Source organism: Caloenas nicobarica, chromosome 18, assembly GCF_036013445.1.
Source record: "Caloenas nicobarica isolate bCalNic1 chromosome 18, bCalNic1.hap1, whole genome shotgun sequence".
NCBI classification, from domain to species: domain Eukaryota; kingdom Metazoa; phylum Chordata; class Aves; order Columbiformes; family Columbidae; genus Caloenas; species Caloenas nicobarica.
In genome coordinates, this window is record NC_088262.1 from 11448848 (window position 1) to 11469983 (window position 21136).

The 21136-nt window shown below is 43.4% G+C and overlaps 1 protein-coding gene across 1 annotated transcript; it reads left to right on the plus strand.

The window, feature by feature from the left end:
* The first annotated feature begins 1348 nt into the window (after positions 1-1348).
* LOC135995933 (myosin heavy chain, skeletal muscle, adult-like) lies at positions 1349-20381 on the plus strand. The gene is made up of 39 exons (XM_065647574.1): positions 1349-1594; positions 2889-3128; positions 3215-3358; positions 3452-3608; positions 4200-4227; positions 4325-4433; positions 4527-4619; positions 4746-4809; positions 4901-4999; positions 5098-5201; positions 5288-5426; positions 6339-6457; positions 6542-6691; positions 7233-7403; positions 8778-9087; positions 9197-9267; positions 10815-10902; positions 10995-11112; positions 11382-11505; positions 11963-12099; positions 12190-12445; positions 13636-13878; positions 13963-14139; positions 14225-14370; positions 14459-14549; positions 14637-15026; positions 15263-15389; positions 15484-15602; positions 15758-15954; positions 16353-16536; positions 16623-16788; positions 16961-17085; positions 17275-17583; positions 17685-17888; positions 18178-18303; positions 18399-18569; positions 18656-18760; positions 18899-18994; positions 20080-20381. Exons 2-39 carry the CDS (start codon positions 2925-2927, stop codon positions 20230-20232), a joined length of 5814 nt encoding a protein of 1937 aa, XP_065503646.1. The 5' UTR covers positions 1349-1594; positions 2889-2924; the 3' UTR covers positions 20233-20381.
* Positions 20382-21136: the final 755 nt, after the last annotated feature.

The following is a 21136-nucleotide window of genomic DNA, read 5'->3' on the forward strand; positions in this document are numbered from 1 at the left end:
ACACACAGATGAGGTTCTTAGGGACATGGGTTAGTGCCAGAGTTAGGTTATGTTTGGACTCAATGATCTTGAGGGTCTCTTCCAAACAAAATGATTCTAAGAATGTGTTTAAGTCTGACAGGATTTAACGCAGCTCACAAGACAGTGCCCCTTCCTAAAACTAGATCAGTCTCTGCCCAGGACTACCAGCAAATCCCTCTTCCCCCACTATACCAGTGTTGTACAGCCATACCTGCCACCCTCAATGCTCTGGCAAAGGTATCACTGTGTTTCTTCTGAACTGCGCAAATGTGTAAGCATGCAAGATATGTGTGATGAAATGGAAGGGCTGGACTGAGGATGTATTGGGTGCAGAGCATCTGGGACTGCATGCTGAGGTGATGTATTTGGGCATATGTCCAATTATTTGTATAGCTATGGCTGACTAGAGGATTTTTCTATCAGTTGTAGGGAGGAAAAAAAACCATTGGGGCTATTCCTAGATGAGAGTTATCTTTACTATGGTTATAGGCAAAGGAACAGCTGGATAAGCTAAAATGTTGCCAGCAAAATAAGGGAGCATCTCTTGCTCACTGACACTGACCTGCAGATCAGAAGTCTCAGCAGAACAAGGTGGTGCACAGGGTCACAACAACATTTCTTGGAGAATCTCCCACCTATTTGCAATCTGAACTTTGTACAGAGAGGCAAACATGCACATGCCTCTTTGTGTGTGTGTGTGTGCACATGCACTCTTCCTGATGCCCCCGAAGCTGGCTCACATCTCTGTCAGAGACACCAGCTGAAAAGCCCAGGTAGCAGCCAGCCTTTCACTGCTGCAGTGGCCATCCTGCTGTACCTGTGACCCTTATTATACAGCTGCACTTGCACTTTCAGGATTTTACCAACACAACTGCCAAGAGCTTTGAATAATGCTAATTTATCTTTTATGATCCTGTTTTATCTATTGTACAGCTGGGGTATCTGCAGTGCAGACATACCAAGCAATCCACCCTGGGTCATACAGTGAGTCGGTGGGAAAGCCAGCAATAGAATCCATAAGTCCTGCATCCAAGTTCTCTAAGTGCCTTGACTAGTCCAGATTCCCTCCTTAACACCCTTGTCAGATTGTTTATAGAAGATGTATTCATATAGTCAGTAAGACATCAAAATTTTCTAATTATATCTAGTCATGTCAAATGACAATTATGCCCTTAGTTCAGTTTGCCAGACAATGCTTTACCAAAGAAGGTTTGCCAAAAATTTTTTGACCGAAGAAAGAGTAGGCATCTGTAGCATCTGCGACTAGATAGTATAAAACGTCCCTGCGACAAATCTGCCCTGTCTCCACGGAACGCTTCAAGGTAAGTGTATGAAGCCTGCAGGCTCGCAGTAAGGGGATGGTGCCCTGTTGTGCCACAACATTCCTGCTGCCACCAGTGCTCATTTCCAGGAGGGCACTCGATTTCTCTGCTCAGGTTTTAAACCTGCTTTCAAGGCACCTGCACATTTTCACTCTGGATTTCTGTGCAGCAGCAAGTAGGGAGTTGCCATTTCTGTTTTACAGTACTGACCAGCTGCCAGCCTGCAAGCCACCCATCGGGTGTCACAGGAGGTAAGAATCTGATTTATTAATTCTTAGAGGGCAGAGGAAGATGCTTTCAGGTGGGATTTCTGGAAGGATCACTGTTTCACCGTATATTCAAACCTAGTGTGATTACAGTAGAAAGTAGTAGGGTGCCTAAGCTTTTCAAGTGGCTGTGTTTGAAGTCTCTAGCCACTGATGGCAGACCAGAAAATCCCCATGGGGGAATTCTGCACTTCTGCTTAACTCACCTGACAGGGATCAAGCTGTGCTGGCTTCCCATCTTTGCTATGACAGCAGAACTGGACCAAGATAAGCAGAGCAGGAAAAGTGCAAAGTTCTACATTCTACCTGAGAATGCATGAATTAATAAATAACCTGAACATCCAGATCTTCTAAACATCTTTGTAAAATGCCAGAGCTTGCTTAGATATCCATTTTCTTGCTCCAGACAAAAAAAAGTATTTATTACCTAATGAATAAAGAGGGAATAGATTTTACTAACACAGCTAGAAAATTTTCAAGTGCAGTTGGGGCAATTTAGCTAACTGCGTGTTTAATAAAGCATCTGAAAAAAATATTGTTTTTTAAAAAAGTTTTGAGGACTCACCTGTTCCTAGGTGTTTTTTTCTGTGTGTGTGTGTGTGTGTGTGTGTAAGTATTTACTTGGGGTCATAATACAGGCTTGGCAAATCCAATTTCAATGCTTGAATTTTATATCACCCAAGTCAGAACTTTGAGGCTAAAATTATTTAAATATTGTACTGAAGATGACAAATGCATACAACAAATTTAATTATGGCAGAATATTAAAAGGTCACAAAGCCTACCATTTCATTTGACAACTTCCTTAGCAAAATTCATTAATTTCCCACCTCCTTTCTGTTACCATTATATTTAATAGGTAAATGTCCCACAGGTTCAATGTTTTCCAAGACTGTAGGGCACCTAAACTACCATTTTCAGAAATGTTACTTCACTGTTCATCCTTTTATCAAAATGTCCTAACTGTATTTCCATTCCTTATAGTGATATCTTACTAAAACCTGTTCAGTAAATTCACTTTTTTCTTACAGACACAGTATTCTCAAAGCACCAAACCCACAGTTCTGAAACACTGTCTCAAATGTTTGAAGACCTAGACTACAACAATTAAAACCTCTTATTTTCTAAGTTGACCTAAAAATTAAGTCTTCAGCTAGCTCATGTTAGGTGTTGCAAATACTCGGAGTCCGAAGAGAAACAAATGCACAGGATGTAAAATTTTTCCCAGTTCTACGGAATAGATGTAAATAATCAGTGCCATATTGTTCCTCCCCATTAGAATCCTCTGCTGACGCACCTTCAATAAAGTGCAGACATGTCGTCAGACGCTGAGATGGCTGTTTTTGGGGAGGCGGCTCCTTACCTCCGAAAGTCAGAGAAGGAGAGAATTGCAGCCCAAAACAAGCCTTTTGATGCCAAGTCATCCGTCTTTGTGGTGCATCCCAAGGAATCCTTTGTGAAAGGAATGATCCAGAGTAGAGAATCAGGGAAGGTCACCGTCAAGACTGAAGCTGGAGAGGTGAGTGAAAAACAAGGCTGAAGGACACTGTTTGATTCCCATTCTGAGATTTTAGCTGACATATATCAGTCTCTCTTCCTTGACAGACTCTGACTGTGAAGGAAGATCAAATCTTCTCCATGAACCCTCCCAAGTACGATAAAGTTGAGGACATGGCCATGATGACCCACCTCCACGAACCCGCTGTGCTGTACAACCTCAAAGAGCGTTATGCAGCCTGGATGATCTACGTAAGTACCAGCAGCAGTCTTCCTTTGGGGACCTGGGAGGAACTGCTCTGCCAGGCTAAGGGGAAGGCAACGTGCTGTCTCCCTTCCTCGCAGACCTACTCGGGTCTCTTCTGTGTCACCGTCAACCCCTACAAGTGGCTGCCGGTGTACAACCCGGAGGTGGTGTTGGCCTACCGAGGCAAGAAACGCAGTGAGGCCCCTCCACACATCTTCTCCATCTCTGACAACGCCTATCAGTTCATGCTGACTGGTGAGTGCTTGACCTCCCTCACAGCAACTTAAACTGAAAAGCCCCACTGATATCACTGGAGCATGTGACAATCCACCTAAAAACACCACTGAGATGTTTGACCGAGAACTTGATTGAGTTATGCAGGAATTCATTTCAAGTGAAAGTGACCCAGTACCACACACGGCCTCAGCAATGTGTATTATTTACACTTTATTGTATTAAATTCTTCATTCTCCCACTACAGAAATAGTACTTGGCAGTTTGCTACTTTCTTTCACTGACAGGAAAGAAAAAGTTATTATTCCATGTAATCCACCATTTTGAATGCAACTAGGCAGTTTGATTAGATTTCATTATAACTATGTGAAGGGCAAGTGGATGCACAGCTTGACTCAGGACCATGTGCCTCAGAGCTCTATGCATCCATTTGGGTTTGTACTTACTGCTGTTAGGACCTGGCAGGGAATTGGGTTCTCTTGGACTACTTGGATTACTACTCTTGGACTTTCTAAAGAAGCCCTAACTTACATTTACAGCTTTATTTCTCATTCAGCTCAGCGTTACCCAAGTCAACCGCTAACACCATCTTTCATTCTGCTTCCTACACAGATCGCGAGAACCAGTCGATCCTGATCACGTACGTACACTCCCTGCTGGGTCCCTGCGGGGCTGCTTGGTGCCAGAGGATCTCCTGCCTGACCACTCGCTCTCTGCTTCTCTCTTTGCTCTGACAGCGGAGAATCCGGTGCAGGGAAGACTGTGAACACAAAGCGTGTCATCCAGTACTTTGCAACAATTGCAGCCAGTGGGGAGAAGAAGAAGGAAGAGCCCGGCAAAATGCAGGCAAATTAATAGATGCTGGCTTGAATCAAAGCTTTTCTCCATTCCTGACATGATTTTTGGAAAGGATAATCAGCAATATCTATCATCCTGCAGGGAACGCTTGAGGATCAAATCATCAGTGCCAACCCACTGCTGGAGGCCTTTGGAAATGCCAAGACTGTGAGGAACGACAACTCCTCACGCTTTGTAGGTTGTTGCTTTGGACAAAATCTCCCCTCATTACAACAGCAGTGATGGGCTAGTGTTATTTTCACATAAGGGGGTGGCAATGAAATGCATTTAGGCTGAAATGCTGCTTCTTCTCCTTAACAGGGCAAATTCATCAGAATCCACTTTGGAGCCACAGGCAAACTGGCTTCTGCTGACATTGAAACTTGTAAGAGACTCTCCTGGTCTGATCCCATTCCTTCCTAAATTCCCACCTCCATGGGCATTCCTCTGCCTGACTCTTCTGCCTTCCTTGCCAGATCTGCTGGAGAAGTCCAGAGTCACTTTCCAGCTCAAGGCAGAAAGAAGCTACCACATCTTCTATCAGATCACCTCCAATAAGAAGCCGGAGCTAATTGGTAGGAGGCATCACATCATTGTGGAGAAGATCATCAAGCAATATTTAACTACATTACAAAACCAATTAATGTTAACCCATGGACCTATTTGTTTTCAGAAATGCTCCTCATCACTACCAACCCATATGACTACCCTTTTGTGAGTCAAGGTGAAATCACTGTTCCCAGCATTGATGACAAGGAGGAGCTGATGGCTACAGATGTAAGTAGCCTACAAAAAAGGTCAACAAGCAGAGGTCATACATCACAGAACATGCAAATATTTCACTTTGGTGATTGTATTACCAGAGTGCCATTGACATCCTGGGCTTCACTGCTGATGAAAAGACTGCCATCTACAAGCTGACAGGGGCCGTCATGCACTATGGGAACTTGAAGTTCAAGCAGAAACCAAGAGAGGAGCAGGCAGAGCCAGATGGCACAGAAGGTATTATCAAACTTGATAATTAATCATTCTGTAAGCCACTATGGATATGAAAGACGGCAAAACTTGTTCTTTGTTGGATTTTAGGATCCAAGGAAACCGTGAGCCAGAAAAAACTTTTCCTTGTCCTCTTCTCAGTACTTAAGTACTCTGAGCTCAGGATTTTTTATGCTGTGAACAACCAACAGTTTAAACTGTCCTTTTTACACTTCCAGGGAGTCATGAGCAATGGATGTCCCTCCTGTAACATTATTAGTCACACCTGTGTTGGAATATGGCTTGCAATTGTGAAATAGCCAAGTGGTTCAGCTCTAACAGGATGAGGGACCATTTGCGTTCACCCTCACCTGTCACGCAGTCAGGGAACTTTGGTGTGAGAGGTGTACTGGATTCCTCTCCTGTGTTGGCGCAGGACCTACAACTCCTATCTCCAGCTGTCTGAGCAATGGTTCCTCTTGAAAAAAGACTAGGCAGAAGATGGGGAGTACCATAGGTAAAAGTATGAAAACCAATGAGTTTTACAGAACATCAGAAACCAAAGCTCAGAAAGAGAACAGAGATATCCCCTCTGTGTCTACCCTAAACATTGGGTGGTTTTGATCACCTGAATGTAGACTGTACCTGACTGTTGTCACTGCAACTCCTGAGCTACACATGTACTACAAATATTCAGACTGGCAAGCTGCAGCTTTCAATTTTGTGCCAGGAGAATTTTCTACATGCTTCAGTGAAGACTTTCAGACTTAAAAATTCATATTGAAAAGTCTAATATGCATAACAATGACTTTGATGTTACCAAGATTCTATCAAAAGATTTCAAAGAACAGAAATCTAAACCGTGCAGCCTTTAGAGAATATTCCAAGATTCAAAGTCTGCGTGACACTAAATTCTTCCTTTTTCTTCTGTCTTTTTAGTTGCTGACAAGGCTGCTTATTTGATGGGTCTGAATTCAGCTGACATGCTCAAGGCCCTCTGCTACCCCCGAGTCAAGGTTGGGAATGAATATGTGACCAAGGGTCAAACTGCGCAGCAGGTGAGAAATATGTGTTATCCTGGAACCATGTTTTGATTCTCCTCTGCTCTGTATGGTAACTCCAGACATTTATTTTTCTTATAGGTGCACAATGCTGTAGGTGCTCTGGCAAAAGCTGTCTATGAGAGAATGTTCTTGTGGATGGTTGTTCGTATCAACCAACAGCTGGATACCAAGCAGCCCAGACAGTACTTCATTGGTGTCCTGGACATTGCTGGCTTTGAGATCTTTGATGTAAGTAACAAAGACTTGGTAAGCGCTATTTGGAAGTAGCAACTGGATGTTATGATCACTGTGAGATATATTCTTGAAGAAGACATAGTATTATCATATAATTATTTTTAGCTATTTGCCTTTTTTTGTCATGAAGCACAAAATGACCTTTCAAAGCACTGGTCTTATTTCAAAATGTGCCAACTCATAAGTGTAGAGTGGTCCAGTCAGAAAAATTCCTTGGTTTAAATGATCAAGGACAAGATAGTGGAAAAACATATATATCGCAATAGGCTGAACATTTTTTTCTCCCTGTAATTTAGTCTTAGATTGTACAGCAGTTATATTTTATCTTCACATTTTTATCAATGAAAAAATAATTCCTTGTGGACAACTAATTCGATGTATTTCTCTGTTTCGTTACGTAGGCATAAGGCAGACTGGAGAAATGCACAGACTTGATGAAGAAGCCAAGATAACTGCATTCCCTATTTTTAAACTATGAGATTTTGCAATTATTGTTGCATGTTGCACATACAGGTCTTTCTTATTTTATTTCCAGTTTAACAGTTTTGAGCAGCTCTGCATCAACTTCACCAATGAGAAACTGCAACAGTTCTTCAACCACCACATGTTCGTGCTGGAGCAGGAGGAGTACAAGAAGGAAGGAATTGAATGGACATTCATTGACTTTGGGATGGACCTGGCTGCCTGCATTGAGCTCATCGAGAAGGTATCTTTCCTGTTCAAATGCATTACACGCATGGAAATTCTATACTTACTTCGTCTCATTTTTCAAACAGATCTTCTATGTTCATATGCAAATATTCAGCTTTTGTTATTCAAAATATCTTGCCGTGTAGTTTATTTTTTCTGTCAAGTGAGACATGAAAGAGATCTCACACAGCTTTCTCTCAGCAAGTCTGTACTTATCTCTTTTCAAGGGTCAAAAGGTTGCCAAACTCGCAATAAGATTGCTCTTCCAAAACAACTAGAGTCAATTTCCAGCTCAGTGTGTCCTCCTCACCTTTCGGCTCTAATGGATTTGTGCTTGTACAGCAGAATGGCTATATCTTTGTAAAATTAACCTAGAAGATGGACATACATAACTGCCAGCACAGAGTTGCACTTAGATGTGCATCCTTTGACTGTCAATGTGAAGGCAGTTGCACTGCACATGGATGTTCAGCGGCTGGCAGGATGAAAAGTAGTTAGAACCACAGAATCACAGAACTGCTGAGGTTTGAAGGCAGCTCTGGAGATCACTTAGTCCACCTCCCCTGGTCAAAACAGTGTCTGTTAGAGCAGGTTGCTCAAGACCATGTCCAGTTGGATTTTGAATATGCTCAAGAGTGGAGACTCCACAGATACTCTGGGGAACCTGTTCCAATTGTTGCCCCCACTCACAGTAAAGAAACTTTTCTTCTGTTTAAATAGAATTTTGTGTATTTCAATTCATGTCTGTCCCATCTTGTCCTGTCACTAGACACCTCTAGCTCTGTCTTCTTTACCTCCTCCCATTAGATATTTATACACATTGATAAGATCCCGAGAGCCTTTTCTTTTCCACGCTGAACAGTCCCATCTCTATCAGCTTCTCCTTGTATGTCATATGTTCCAGTCATGGCCTGTCACTGGGCTACATCTGCTGTGTCCACTTTTCTCTTGTACTTGGGAGCCAAGAACTGGACACAGCACTCTCGATGTTTCTCAGCAGAGCAGAGTACAGAGGAAGGACCACCTCTCTTGAGCTGCTGGTAACACTCTTAATGCAGCCCAGGATAAGTTGTCTGCCTTTGCCACAAGGGTGTATTGCTGGCTCATGTTCAATTTGTCTAACACATCTGTGTGTGTTTTGAGTCCCTCTGGATAAGAAAGTAGTGCTCTGATTTTATAACACAAACTAAACTTAATCTTTATGACTCATTTGGTGTTAAAAAATCAAAGTATCAACATCTTTAATCTCACTTTCTAGCAAAAAACGTAATTTAATAATAATATTTTCTGATGTATATCTCAGTCTGTGTTCCACTACTCAGTCTAGGTGAAGGTAATTATTGCCCTGAAAACTAAATTACAGTCTGTTTCCCTTGTGCATTTCTCCCAGCCCATGGGCATCTTCTCCATCCTGGAAGAGGAGTGCATGTTCCCCAAGGCAACTGACACCTCTTTCAAGAACAAGCTCTACGACCAGCATCTGGGCAAGTCCGGCAACTTTCAGAAACCCAAACCTACCAAAGGGAAGGTTGAGGCTCACTTCTCTCTGATACACTACGCGGGTACGGTGGACTACAACATCACTGGCTGGCTAGAGAAGAACAAGGACCCCCTGAATGAAACTGTCATTGGCTTGTACCAGAAATCATCACTGAAAACATTGGCCTTACTCTTTGCCAATTATGGTGGAGCCGAAGCAGGTTGGTTCTATGAATCCTTTATTTTCACTGATGTACAGTTTACAGAAAGGAATCATAAAAGGAAAAAGCAAAAATCTAAAACCCGATTCATTTATTTTCAATTTTGCAGAGGCTAGTGCTGGGAAGAAAGGTAGCAAGAAGAAAGGTTCTTCCTTCCAGACTGTCTCAGCTCTTTTCCGGGTACAGTAGAGATTTCACTATTTCTTCCTAAGATGAGGAGTAAACCCACCATTTAAAATGGCCAATCTTTTTTTTGGCTTAGTTGTGTTAAAAGAACCTGAAGTTCTTGGGCCATATTGCGCTAGGAAGAAATCAGCCATAATCTATTTATGCTCCACTGCACTAAATGCACAAGTTTTCTTTTTGTCCACTTGTCCCAGGATGATGTTTCCAAGCAGAAGAATGCCATACAGAAAATTTCTAAAATATATGTAAAATATACTAGATTTCCTTCAGATGTCCACCTCTGACTTTGGAAGCTTTTATTGCCCTTTAACAACATTCTGCCCACTGGTCTAGACGGTGACCTGTTTACTCCATTTATATCTCTAGCTTTCCTCCATGATTCAGGGATCAATCTCTTATAGCTGAAATATCACCACTCCTTGGGTTATGGATTTTTAAGATGTTAGATATTTGACAGTTCTTTGTCATAACCAAGTCCTTCTGCCTGGCTGCTCCATACACTTCTGCCAGGTGAAATACCTAGTCTCTCCTGAGGTTATTTATTACCATATTCATCCTTCATTTAGGACTCCCTTCTTGATATAACCTGATTTCTTCTACAGATCTGATGTCATATGATTCTTGATCACCTGACAGACTCTAGCCAGTGCTCTGAAACAGCACATGTGAATGTGTGTATATGCTCCAAGAAAAATAGTCATAGCTGTAGTGCCCTGAACTAGCAACTGGGAAAGTATTGCCAGCATGTATCATTCAAAAACAATGCAATAAGCCTATGTTTACAGGTCATAACACTTTAAGAGGTGACATTGTAGGAGAAATAATATTTGATGCATTTGTGTTGCATTTCTGTTATGTTTTCAAACTTTCTTCCACTAACCTTATTGTTTAGACAGGTTAGTGTTTAGCCATCTTAATGTTTTGGCTGCTTAATTCACATACTCTGAGATGTCCTCTGGAGGCACTTGCTTCCCCCCACTAATTTAGGCAATAAATATTTATAAATAAGTATACAGATACTAATTACAAAACAAGGCTAGGACCCCACTCACCTTATTCTCATCTTACTTTACAAGATAAACACGTAATCTAGACACATAAAACTCAGCTCATCCTTTTTGTTCCTTTTGTTTTAAGTAGGGAATATAGGAAGTTTCTATGTGGTGTGCTCCATATGACCATCTTTAATGCCTACTGTATTATTCTTCAAACTGCCTTATAAAGGTGGAAGTTTATGGTTACATCGAATGGAAGATGCATATCGTTTCTCATGAAGGCATTACACTAGAGTCAGTAAAAAGTATTGAAATTGTATATTTAAGAATATGATGTTTTCAACAGGTTAATAAAAATAACTTTATACATTAAGTTAATAACAGCAAAGATCTGTGGAAAGTCAGAAAACCTGGTGCAGGGGGCTTCAGTTCAGGATTCTGCAAGCTAATTTTTGTCTGATATCTCAATATCTCATTTCAGTAGGCTTGATGCTTATAGGGGAAATCACATTTACTAATATAAACTTTTGTTAATGACTCTACCAGGAGAATTTAAACAAGCTCATGACCAATCTGAGAAGCACCCACCCTCATTTTGTACGCTGCATCATCCCGAATGAAACAAAAACTCCTGGTAAGACTCACGCACAGACGGTTTTCAGTATGGTGCAGCTCTTCCCCTCTTTATTACGGAAACCAGTATACATTTGTGCTCTGAATTTCTAGGTGCCATGGAGCATGAACTGGTGCTTCACCAGCTGCGATGTAATGGCGTGTTGGAAGGGATCAGAATTTGCAGAAAAGGATTTCCCAACAGAGTCCTGTATGCAGATTTTAAACAGAGGTCAGACTTCTTCCCCTTACTGGGTCATTTTGTCCACCTTGAGTAGCTTGTGAAATTTAAGTTTCACCTCTGGTAACTAAAGCCTTCTCTAAAGTTTATGTTTAGCAGCAGTGTTATGTTCTCAACAGTTCTTAGATTCTTGCAGTGTACCAGTCAACAGGTCTCAACAACAAATCTGTTTATATTCATAGAATCATAGAATCATTTTGGTTGGAAAAGACCCTTAAGATCATCAATTCCAATGCAAGTCCTTCCATTTTCTCCCCCAGATACAAAGTACTAAATGCAAGTGCTATCCCCGAGGGACAGTTCATTGACAGCAAGAAGGCTTGTGAGAAACTTCTTGGGTCAATTGATATAGACCACACTCAATACAAATTTGGGCACACCAAGGTACAAGAACCGTTTGTTTCAAGTACTATGTGTTTTTGATTTGCATGGGTTGAGAATGATACTTGGATTCTCCAGATAGTATATGAAATGATCAAATAGCCTGTTTAAAAGAAATCAGCCAAGTACTGATTGACTCAACACTTGAATAAAATTGAAATTCATTGCCATAGGATAACTTAATTAAGGGTTAATTAAGGGCTCCTAATTGAAGACAAAGTTCTCGAATAAAAGAATCAAGGGTTAATGAAAACAAGGCCAAATGTCTGGCTATTATAGTTCCTCAACTGGAGATATCTGGACACTTGGAGATTTAAAAGAGGGTCTATCACTACATACATTGTCTGTGCCTTCGCTCTTTCTCTTAACTTCCCATATTATCTGCCATGGGGGACAGGGTACTGGGCTACACTGAACAACAAGCACATACACTGCACCTGTTTTCATGTTCTTACCCAAGGTGTTCTTCAAAGCTGGGCTGATAGGCCTCTTGGAAGAGATGAGGGATGAGAAGCTGGCACAGCTCATCACTCGCACACAGGCCAGGTGCAGGGGCTTCCTGATGAGAATGGAATACCAGAGAATGGTGGAGAGAAGGTAGACATTTCTTCAAATTTGGTTCACTGAATTTGGCTTGTTGTGTCATCATGGTCTAAATATTTACTATTAATTTGACTCACCTTTCAGGGAGTCCATCTTCTGCATCCAGTACAACATCCGTGCATTCATGAATGTGAAGCACTGGCCCTGGATGAAGTTGTTCTTCAAGATCAAGCCCTTGCTGAAGAGCGCAGAATCTGAGAAGGAGATGGCCAACATGAAACAAGAGTTTGAGAAAACCAAGGAAGAGCTTGCAAAGTCTGAGGCAAAGAGGAAGGAGCTGGAGGAGAAAATGGTGAAACTGGTGCAGGAGAAAAATGACCTGCAGCTCCAAGTGCAGGCGGTGAGTACTACCAGCATGCCTCAACTGAACTGTGAGTATCGGGCTGATATTTACATCTACGTTTTCAAAAGACACATAGAAACTACAATTCAATTCAATTCAATTGTATTTCATTAAGTGTTGCTCTTAAAAATATAACTAGCTTCAATAAAGAGGCTGTAGGCAAGATATTACAAGTGAGACATTTCAGTTTCTTATGCTGAGGTCTCTGTCATTTACAGAGAGCTAAACTGCATCAGAACAATCAACATCACTGTGTCATAATATTGACATAACTGAGGGAAAACAGGATTTAATATTCTCACTTGCCCTCCTAAGTTACTCTTAATCATTGCATAAAATTATGTGATACACCTGTGGTATCGTAATGCTGTGGTTTCTAAATTAAATCATTCACAGAATAGAAAAGACTGTATCTTCAAAGTAATACTATGCAGAGTATGAGACATATAGGAAAAAGTACCTGCCCCCCTTTTTAGAGAATCTTGAACTACAAAAATATGAAAAAATCCACTCACTGCTAAAATTATAATTTTTCTTTCATATTATTTCTGTTAGACTGAAACTTGAGACAAAATATAACATAGGACATCTGTTGCAAAAAAAGCCTAGAGACAATTCTTTCAGCAACAGTTTTTCTTCTGAGCTAAAGAGGGTCTCACAGAGAAAAGCCAAAGCTGCTAGATGCTGAGCATTTTTGAGCCATGGTGATCTAAATCTAGATCAGAAACTGTTGCTCCAAAAAGACAGTAGAGTGAAAAAAGAGAAATACAAGAATGATTTAAGCATAACTGTGACTTTGCTATTTATATGTATCCTGGCATATGGTTATCGCTCAGCACTTCATAAATGTTGGAGATATTATTTTGATTAAACCCAAATTTATGTACTTTGTTCTAATGTTTAGTATTATGGGATAATATTGGATTCTATACCTTGCACAAATATGTAAATACCTGGAGCTTCATGTAGATTTAAAATAATTTTATTTCATTTTAAAACAAAACGTTTCAAAACTGGCTGCTTCAAAACCAACAATGTAAAATGAATTCTCTATTATATTGAATTCTGTTGGAACATACACCAAATATTTAACTACAAAATTGCTATCCAGGACTTTAAACTATGAAGAAAACCATCTCAATATTCCCTCAAAAAACATATCCCTAAAAATGGTATTTTCCCACCAGGAAGCGGATGCTTTGGCTGATGCTGAGGAAAGATGTGACCAGCTTATCAAAACCAAAATCCAGCTGGAAGCTAAAGTTAAAGAGGTGACTGAAAGGGCTGAGGATGAGGAAGAAATTAACGCTGAGCTGACAGCCAAGAAGCGGAAACTGGAGGATGAATGTTCAGAGCTGAAGAAAGATATTGATGACCTTGAATTAACACTGGCCAAAGTTGAAAAGGAAAAACATGCCACCGAAAACAAGGTAGGAGGCAGAAGAAGTCACTGTCCCAGGAAAGAAGTTTTAAAGAATTTTTTTATATCTGCCCTTGTTCCCTTCTTCCCAAAGGTGAAAAACCTCACAGAGGAGATGGCAGCCCTGGATGAGACCATTGTGAAGCTGACAAAAGAGAAGAAAGCCCTCCAAGAGGCCCATCAGCAGACTCTGGATGACCTGCAGGCAGAAGAGGACAAAGTCAATACGCTGACCAAAGCCAAGACCAAGCTGGAGCAGCAAGTGGACGATGTGAGCACACGGCCATCCAGCAAGAACAGGACAGGTATGGAGTTAGACCTGACCAGCTGAGAGCTGAGGGTCTCGTTCTTTTTAGCTGGAAGGGTCCCTGGAGCAAGAGAAGAAACTGCGCATGGACCTTGAGAGAGCTAAGAGGAAACTCGAGGGAGACCTGAAGCTGGCCCAAGACAGCATAATGGACTTGGAAAATGATAAGCAGCAGCTGGATGAGAAACTGAAGAAGTAAGCATGGCTGTGGGGCACCTGAGTGCTGGGCTGGTTGCGCTTGTCTTTTTTCCCCGATTTCTAACATGCTTTGCTTTGCCCATAGGAAAGACTTTGAAATCAGCCAGATCCAGAGCAAAATTGAGGATGAGCAACTTCTAGGCATCCAGTTACAGAAGAAGATCAAGGAGCTTCAGGCAAGTCTCTGTTCCTTCCCCTCTCTCTCCCAGTCTCAGGTCAGGTAGGAGGAGGCCCAGGTGTGAAGGCTCCCTAATATTCCGCAGGCCCGTATTGAGGAACTGGAGGAGGAAATTGAGGCCGAGCGAACCTCTCGGGCAAAAGCCGAGAAGCATCGGGCTGACCTCTCCAGGGAGCTAGAGGAGATCAGCGAGCGCCTGGAAGAAGCAGGAGGGGCTACGGCAGCTCAGATTGAGATGAACAAGAAGCGTGAGGCAGAATTTCAGAAGATGCGTCGCGACCTGGAAGAGGCCACACTGCAGCACGAAGCCACGGCGGCCGCCCTGCGCAAGAAGCACGCGGACAGCACAGCTGAGCTTGGGGAGCAGATCGACAACCTGCAGCGAGTGAAGCAGAAGCTGGAGAAGGAGAAGAGCGAGCTGAAGATGGAGATTGACGATTTGGCCAGTAACATGGAGTCTGTCTCCAAAGCCAAGGTACACAAATACTTTTATTAGTAATTTGAAAACAATGTAGTATTTGTGTTTAATATTATCTTATTAACTATTATCAGGTTATAACTCTTTTCTCTAAATCTAATGTACAGATCTGTGGGCATGTACACATTGTCCTCAGATATGTAAACCGCATGTTCTGGACACATTTTCCATTTTCATAACTAAGAGAGAATCAAGGTATTAAGTCAATTTTCTCATTTGTGATTGACACGTAGGCGAACCTGGAGAAGATGTGCCGCACTCTGGAAGACCAACTGAATGAGATTAAAACAAAGGAGGAGCAGAATCAGCGCATGATCAGCGACCTCAGTGCTCAAAGAGCTCGTCTGCAGACAGAATCTGGTACAGTAACTCCATGTATAGTTTAAGAATGGAAGAATCCCTGAAATGACTCTCTTCCCTATTAAAATATTTTCTTAATTGCAAACGTTTCTAGGTGAATATGCACGCCAGGTGGAGGAAAAGGATGCTTTGATTTCTCAGCTGTCTAGAGGGAAACAGGCTTTCACCCAGCAGATTGAAGAACTGAAACGGCAGCTTGAGGAAGAAATAAAGGTGATTTTGGCAGTATATAACACCTTGATTTTTATTTTTTTTTAATGCAGTCAGTTAATCACTGTTTCTCTGGGATATATTCCAACGTCGAAGTGACAGTAAGAGAAGATTTCACAGCATACACCTACTACTTATGGCAATCTTTTTATCACCAGGCCAAGAACGCCCTGGCCCACGCCCTGCAGTCTGCTCGCCACGACTGTGACTTGCTCCGGGAACAATATGAGGAGGAGCAGGAAGCCAAGGGGGAGCTGCAGCGTGCACTGTCCAAGGCCAACAGTGAAGTGGCCCAGTGGAGAACCAAATACGAGACTGACGCTATTCAGCGCACGGAGGAGCTGGAGGAGGCCAAGTAGGTGGGGAAGTTGGGGAAGGTTGGCAGAAACCTAGAATGGAATTTTGAAGAGACCACAGATATACCGACAGGCAACAGTCTACAACTTGCTTGGGGAGGAGTTATATGAAACAGAAATAAGTGCTATAAATGGTGTGGTTTTGAAAAACACAAGAAAAATAGTCTACATGATTAAGAATGCAGGGGAAAGGCAATGTGTGGTGTGTACAGAAAGAAGGCAGAGGGCTAGCTAGACCCCAGGGAAAGGAAATGGGAAGAAAAATGACTGGCTGGAATATGCACTGCACCATGAGCATGGCACAAAATACTGTCAGGCATTTCAATACTGTAGTGAAAAAGAAGAAAACAATGCCTATTTTATTCCCCAATTATAAGCTGTGCTTACCACCTCCCAGGAAGAAGCTGGCACAGCGCCTGCAAGAGGCAGAAGAACATGTTGAAGCTGTGAATGCCAAATGCGCCTCCCTGGAAAAGACAAAGCAGAGGCTGCAGAATGAAGTGGAGGACCTGATGATTGACGTGGAGCGATCAAATGCTGCTTGTGCAGCTCTGGATAAGAAGCAGAAGAACTTTGACAAGGTCTTTTGGGCTCCAGACGTGGGCTTCCTGGGCAGAGCAGCCCCTCCTGATGGCCACATCCAAACTCACACCTGGTTTCTCTTCAGATCCTGGCAGAATGGAAACAGAAGTACGAGGAGACGCAGGCTGAGCTGGAAGCCTCCCAGAAAGAGGCTCGTTCTCTCAGCACGGAGCTCTTTAAGATGAAGAATGCGTATGAGGAGTCCTTGGACCACCTGGAAACGCTGAAGCGGGAGAACAAGAACTTGCAGCGTAAGTGCCTGGCCCTCTGCTCCTGGCAGGGCTTTCTCCCTGTCCAGCGCTCCACACCGCTCCACATGGGTCTGTGCCCGCAGGTGGGCAAGGATGTCTGTCACCTTGGTGTGACAGGGCCCTTCCCGTTGTGCTCTGTGCCTGACCATGCCATTGGTCTTGGTTCCCACAGAGGAGATTTCCGACCTCACGGAGCAGATTGCAGAGGGAGGAAAGGCAATTCATGAGCTGGAGAAAGTAAAGAAGCAGATTGAGCAGGAGAAATCTGAAATCCAGGCTGCTCTGGAGGAAGCTGAGGTACAGGCCCATAGTCACTGGTGTCTGCATAAAAATATAAGCAATGGGGACACATGGCTAAAAAATTCTTGATCCTCTTCTGTTCTGGCCGGAGGGTGCAGTCAGCTGAGATTTCGTGAAATATACTGTAATTGCTTGGAAAGGAAACAGCTTTATCGGTGTTACAAATGCTTGTGTCCACTTGCCCAGGCCTCCCTGGAACATGAAGAGGGGAAGATCCTGCGCCTCCAGCTTGAGCTCAACCAGGTGAAGTCGGAGATTGACAGGAAGATAGCAGAGAAAGATGAGGAGATTGACCAGATGAAGAGAAACCACCTCAGAATTGTGGAGTCCTTGCAGAGCAGCCTGGACGCTGAGATCAGGAGCAGGAATGAAGCCCTGAGGCTGAAGAAGAAGATGGAGGGAGACCTGAATGAAATGGAGATCCAGCTGAGCCATGCCAACCGCGTGGCTGCAGAGGCACAAAAGAACCTGAGAAACACACAGGGAGTGCTCAAGGTCCGTTCAGCAAAGCTGCTGAAAGAGAGAAGACATCCCTGAACAGTTTTGTCACCCAAGCACACACTGCCACCTTGCAATTTCTCCTGTCTCTTTTTCAGGATACCCAAATACATTTGGACGATGCTCTCAGGACACAGGAGGACCTGAAGGAGCAGGTGGCCATGGTAGAGCGCAGAGCAAACCTGTTGCAGGCTGAAATTGAGGAGCTACGGGCAGCTCTGGAGCAGACGGAGCGTTCGAGGAAACTGGCTGAGCAGGAGCTTCTGGATGCCACTGAACGTGTGCAGCTCCTCCATAGCCAGGTGAGGGTGTGGTGCCAAAAGCAGCTGTGTTGACGCAACAAACACAGAGGGCAGCTGTATAACAGTGGATTGGGCAGGGCAGTGGTCTAGAATGGCCTCTCTACTGCTGTCCAGAAGGAAAGGTGTGCGCAGCGCCCATCACCTGAGCCCACACTCAGTTTGTAAACAACCATTTTAAAAAGAGTTCCAGAGTTTGAATTGCAAGCTTGAAGAGTAAAGACTTGGCTCAGGCTGTAGGTTTGGTATTGCAGGCCTCAGAACGCAGGTCTTGAAATCTCTCTTTGCACAGAACACCAGCTTGATTAACACCAAGAAGAAGCTGGAAACAGACATTACCCAAATTCAGAGTGAAATGGAGGATACGATCCAGGAAGCCCGCAATGCTGAAGAGAAGGCCAAGAAGGCCATCACAGATGTGAGTCAAGGGCTCCTTTCATTGCTGATGCTGGATGTATTCTCCTCCAAACTGTCTCCAGCCCCCAAATGGACTTGACCCTTTGGTCTCATCAGGCAGCCATGATGGCAGAAGAGCTGAAGAAGGAGCAGGACACCAGCGCCCACCTGGAGAGGATGAAGAAGAACCTGGACCAGACGGTGAAGGACCTGCAGCTCCGTCTGGATGAGGCTGAGCAGTTGGCCCTGAAGGGAGGCAAGAAGCAAATCCAGAAGCTGGAGGCCAGAGTGCGTAGGGCTGCTATTTGTACATGAGTGAACATGTCACATAAGCAGCAATCAGGGAAGCTCCAGAGATGGGCTTGTCCTTGCAGGTGCGGGAGCTGGAAGGGGAGGTTGATGCTGAGCAGAAGCGCAGCGCTGAAGCCGTGAAGGGTGTGCGCAAGTACGAGAGGAGGGTGAAGGAGCTGACCTACCAGGTAAGGCGGGAGGCCTCTGTGGGCTGACATACCCTCTCACAGGAAGGAAAAATTTTTGCACTTCATTGGCCAGGGGAATTCCAACTCACGTTGTCGCGAAACCAATTTACTCTCTTTCCTGTTTGCCAACTGCTTTAGTCTGAGGAAGACCGGAAGAATATTCTTAGGCTCCAGGATCTGGTGGACAAGCTGCAAATGAAGGTGAAATCCTACAAGAGACAATCTGAAGAGGCTGTAAGTATCACTCTGAGTTCCTGGCAAAAGATTTTCCATGTGCATAGCATGGTCGTTGAGGAAATGAATACTGAAAACCTTCGTAGTATCACTGGTCAGTAATGAAATGCGAGTTCTTTGAAATGTTTAGAAATTAGTCTAGGCTTTGAGAAAGAAATGAATGAATGAATAAGACCGGTTATGAGGAGGGCAAATGTACCTACTCTTTTTTGCATTAGAACAACAAAGTTGACTGTAGGAAGGAAGTATAATCTGTTAAGAAGTTTTGAGAACATACTTTCAGAATTCTGAAATTCCTAGAACTATCTTTACAAAAGACGTTTGTTAACCCTTGCAATTCAGAGAAGCTTGGTAGTTATGTGGAAAAAAATGACCTGCCGAAACTCCAGAATTCTGTGCCTAGGAACACACAAAATGTTGTATTAAAAATCTTTCCGATACAGCATATGGTTATCTACTAAAGGGAATTCCACATTTTGGATACTGCCAGGGAAATCTCAGCAGACAGAGAAGGTGTTTAAAAGTAGAGTCCCACACCACATTGTACACTGCATTTAGAACTGTGCAAAGAACCTGTGCCTTTTTCTGTGTATGCTGCAATCAGGGATGAACTATGGGAAGTCCTACAGCCCCTGAATTTGTGAATGTCTGAGCATGGCTTCTTTACAAATGGTTCAGTACAGACAAGGGCTTCTGGACTCAGATAAGGGGATCGGTAAGATGGACACTGAGGAGATCTCATGGACTCACTGTCTCTTACAAATCCCTAACCTCATTTCAGTGTCTGCAGAGGTAGTCGAAAATTTACTTCCAGATTTAAAAAAATCCAGCTGCCCAGTTTGTTTCCTTCCCACATTCCAGGGCAGAATTATATTCAAACCCTGATGTGCTCTGTTTACAATGTGTCTTCTAAAAGGAGGAGAACGAGGAGGTCTGTGTGAGGCTTATGTGTAAGCAGTGGCGGGTGGGGGAAGGAGTTCTGGGTCTTCCCCCAGGAAAGAGCCACAGCCCCTCAAGGCCAAGATGCAGGAGGAAAGAAACCCTTGACCTGGGCTGCTCACCACTGACTCCCTCTCCCCACACAGGAGGAACTGTCCAATGTCAACCTCTCCAAGTTCCGCAAGATCCAGCATGAGCTCGAGGAAGCCGAGGAGCGGGCTGACATTGCAGAGTCGCAGGTCAACAAGCTCCGAGCGAAGAGCCGCGAGTTTCATAGGAAGATAGAAGAGGAAGAGTGAGGATGTCATTAGGCAAAAAAGTGACCTGAGGGATGCACAAAATGTGAAGCTCTTGGTCACTTTCTTCTGTAATTAGTCTGTGTACCCACCTCAGTGAGTGTCTCAATGTCTTGAGAATAAAGACCATAGATTCCTTTGCATACACACTATGAACAGTGCCTTCTTTGCTTGTTTTTGCTTTTTTTCTTTTTTTTTCCCTTTTGTTTCTTCTTTTTCCTTTTTTTTTTTTTTTTTTTTCTTTTTTTGATCAAGCTTGGGATATTGCATTGCAGGACAAGTTTTCTTACTCTTCCTGGCTGGGAAAAGGGAGAAAGTAGTGCAACCACTGAACTGAGGACCTGTAAACTCAGAGGCTGGCCATTCCTGTGGACACTACTGATAGTCCAGACTGTGCTCCCCTTCATCTCCAGCAGATCCTTGTCCTGCTCCTGCCCTCACATATTCTTAATACTTCTCCCATTGTCCTTTTAGCGCAGATTACTTACCATCTGAGAGGGAAGAGAGGGTGATCACTTTCTATCTTCCTTTCCCTGCTTTTGTTTATGATCCTGGCAGTCACAAACCCTGAACAGTCCCTGAGCAAGTTATCAGAAGTACACTGCACCATGAAGGACTGACAGTTCCTTGGCAGAGACAATTTTTGGCACACAGAGCACTGTTACGACACATCAACAGTGCCCCTAAATCATGCCATCTCTCTTACCCTGGATTCCCTCAGATGCCACCACCTGCTCCTGGTTTCTCTGCAGTGGACAAAATGCAGAGTCCTACCTGGGGTTACATGCTGGAAGGACTGACCCTTAGGGCCCATTTCTTGCACACTGTGTGTCACCAACTCACCTCCTCAGCACGTCACCTCAAAGGTCAGCCTTGTCACCTCGCACACAACAGGCTGCACATGGCA

Bases quoted from the DNA above. Each gene is read 5' to 3' on its own strand.
- LOC135995933 (XM_065647574.1), top strand. From the start codon at position 2,925: ATGTCGTCAGACGCTGAGATGGCTGTTTTTGGGGAGGCGGCTCCTTAC. The intron at 11,113-11,381 runs GTCAGACTTCTT...TTTCTCCCCCAG, and splicing joins TATGCAGATTTTAAACAGAG to ATACAAAGTACTAAATGCAA. The intron at 16,789-16,960 runs GTAAGTGCCTGG...TGGTTCCCACAG, and splicing joins GGAGAACAAGAACTTGCAGC to AGGAGATTTCCGACCTCACG.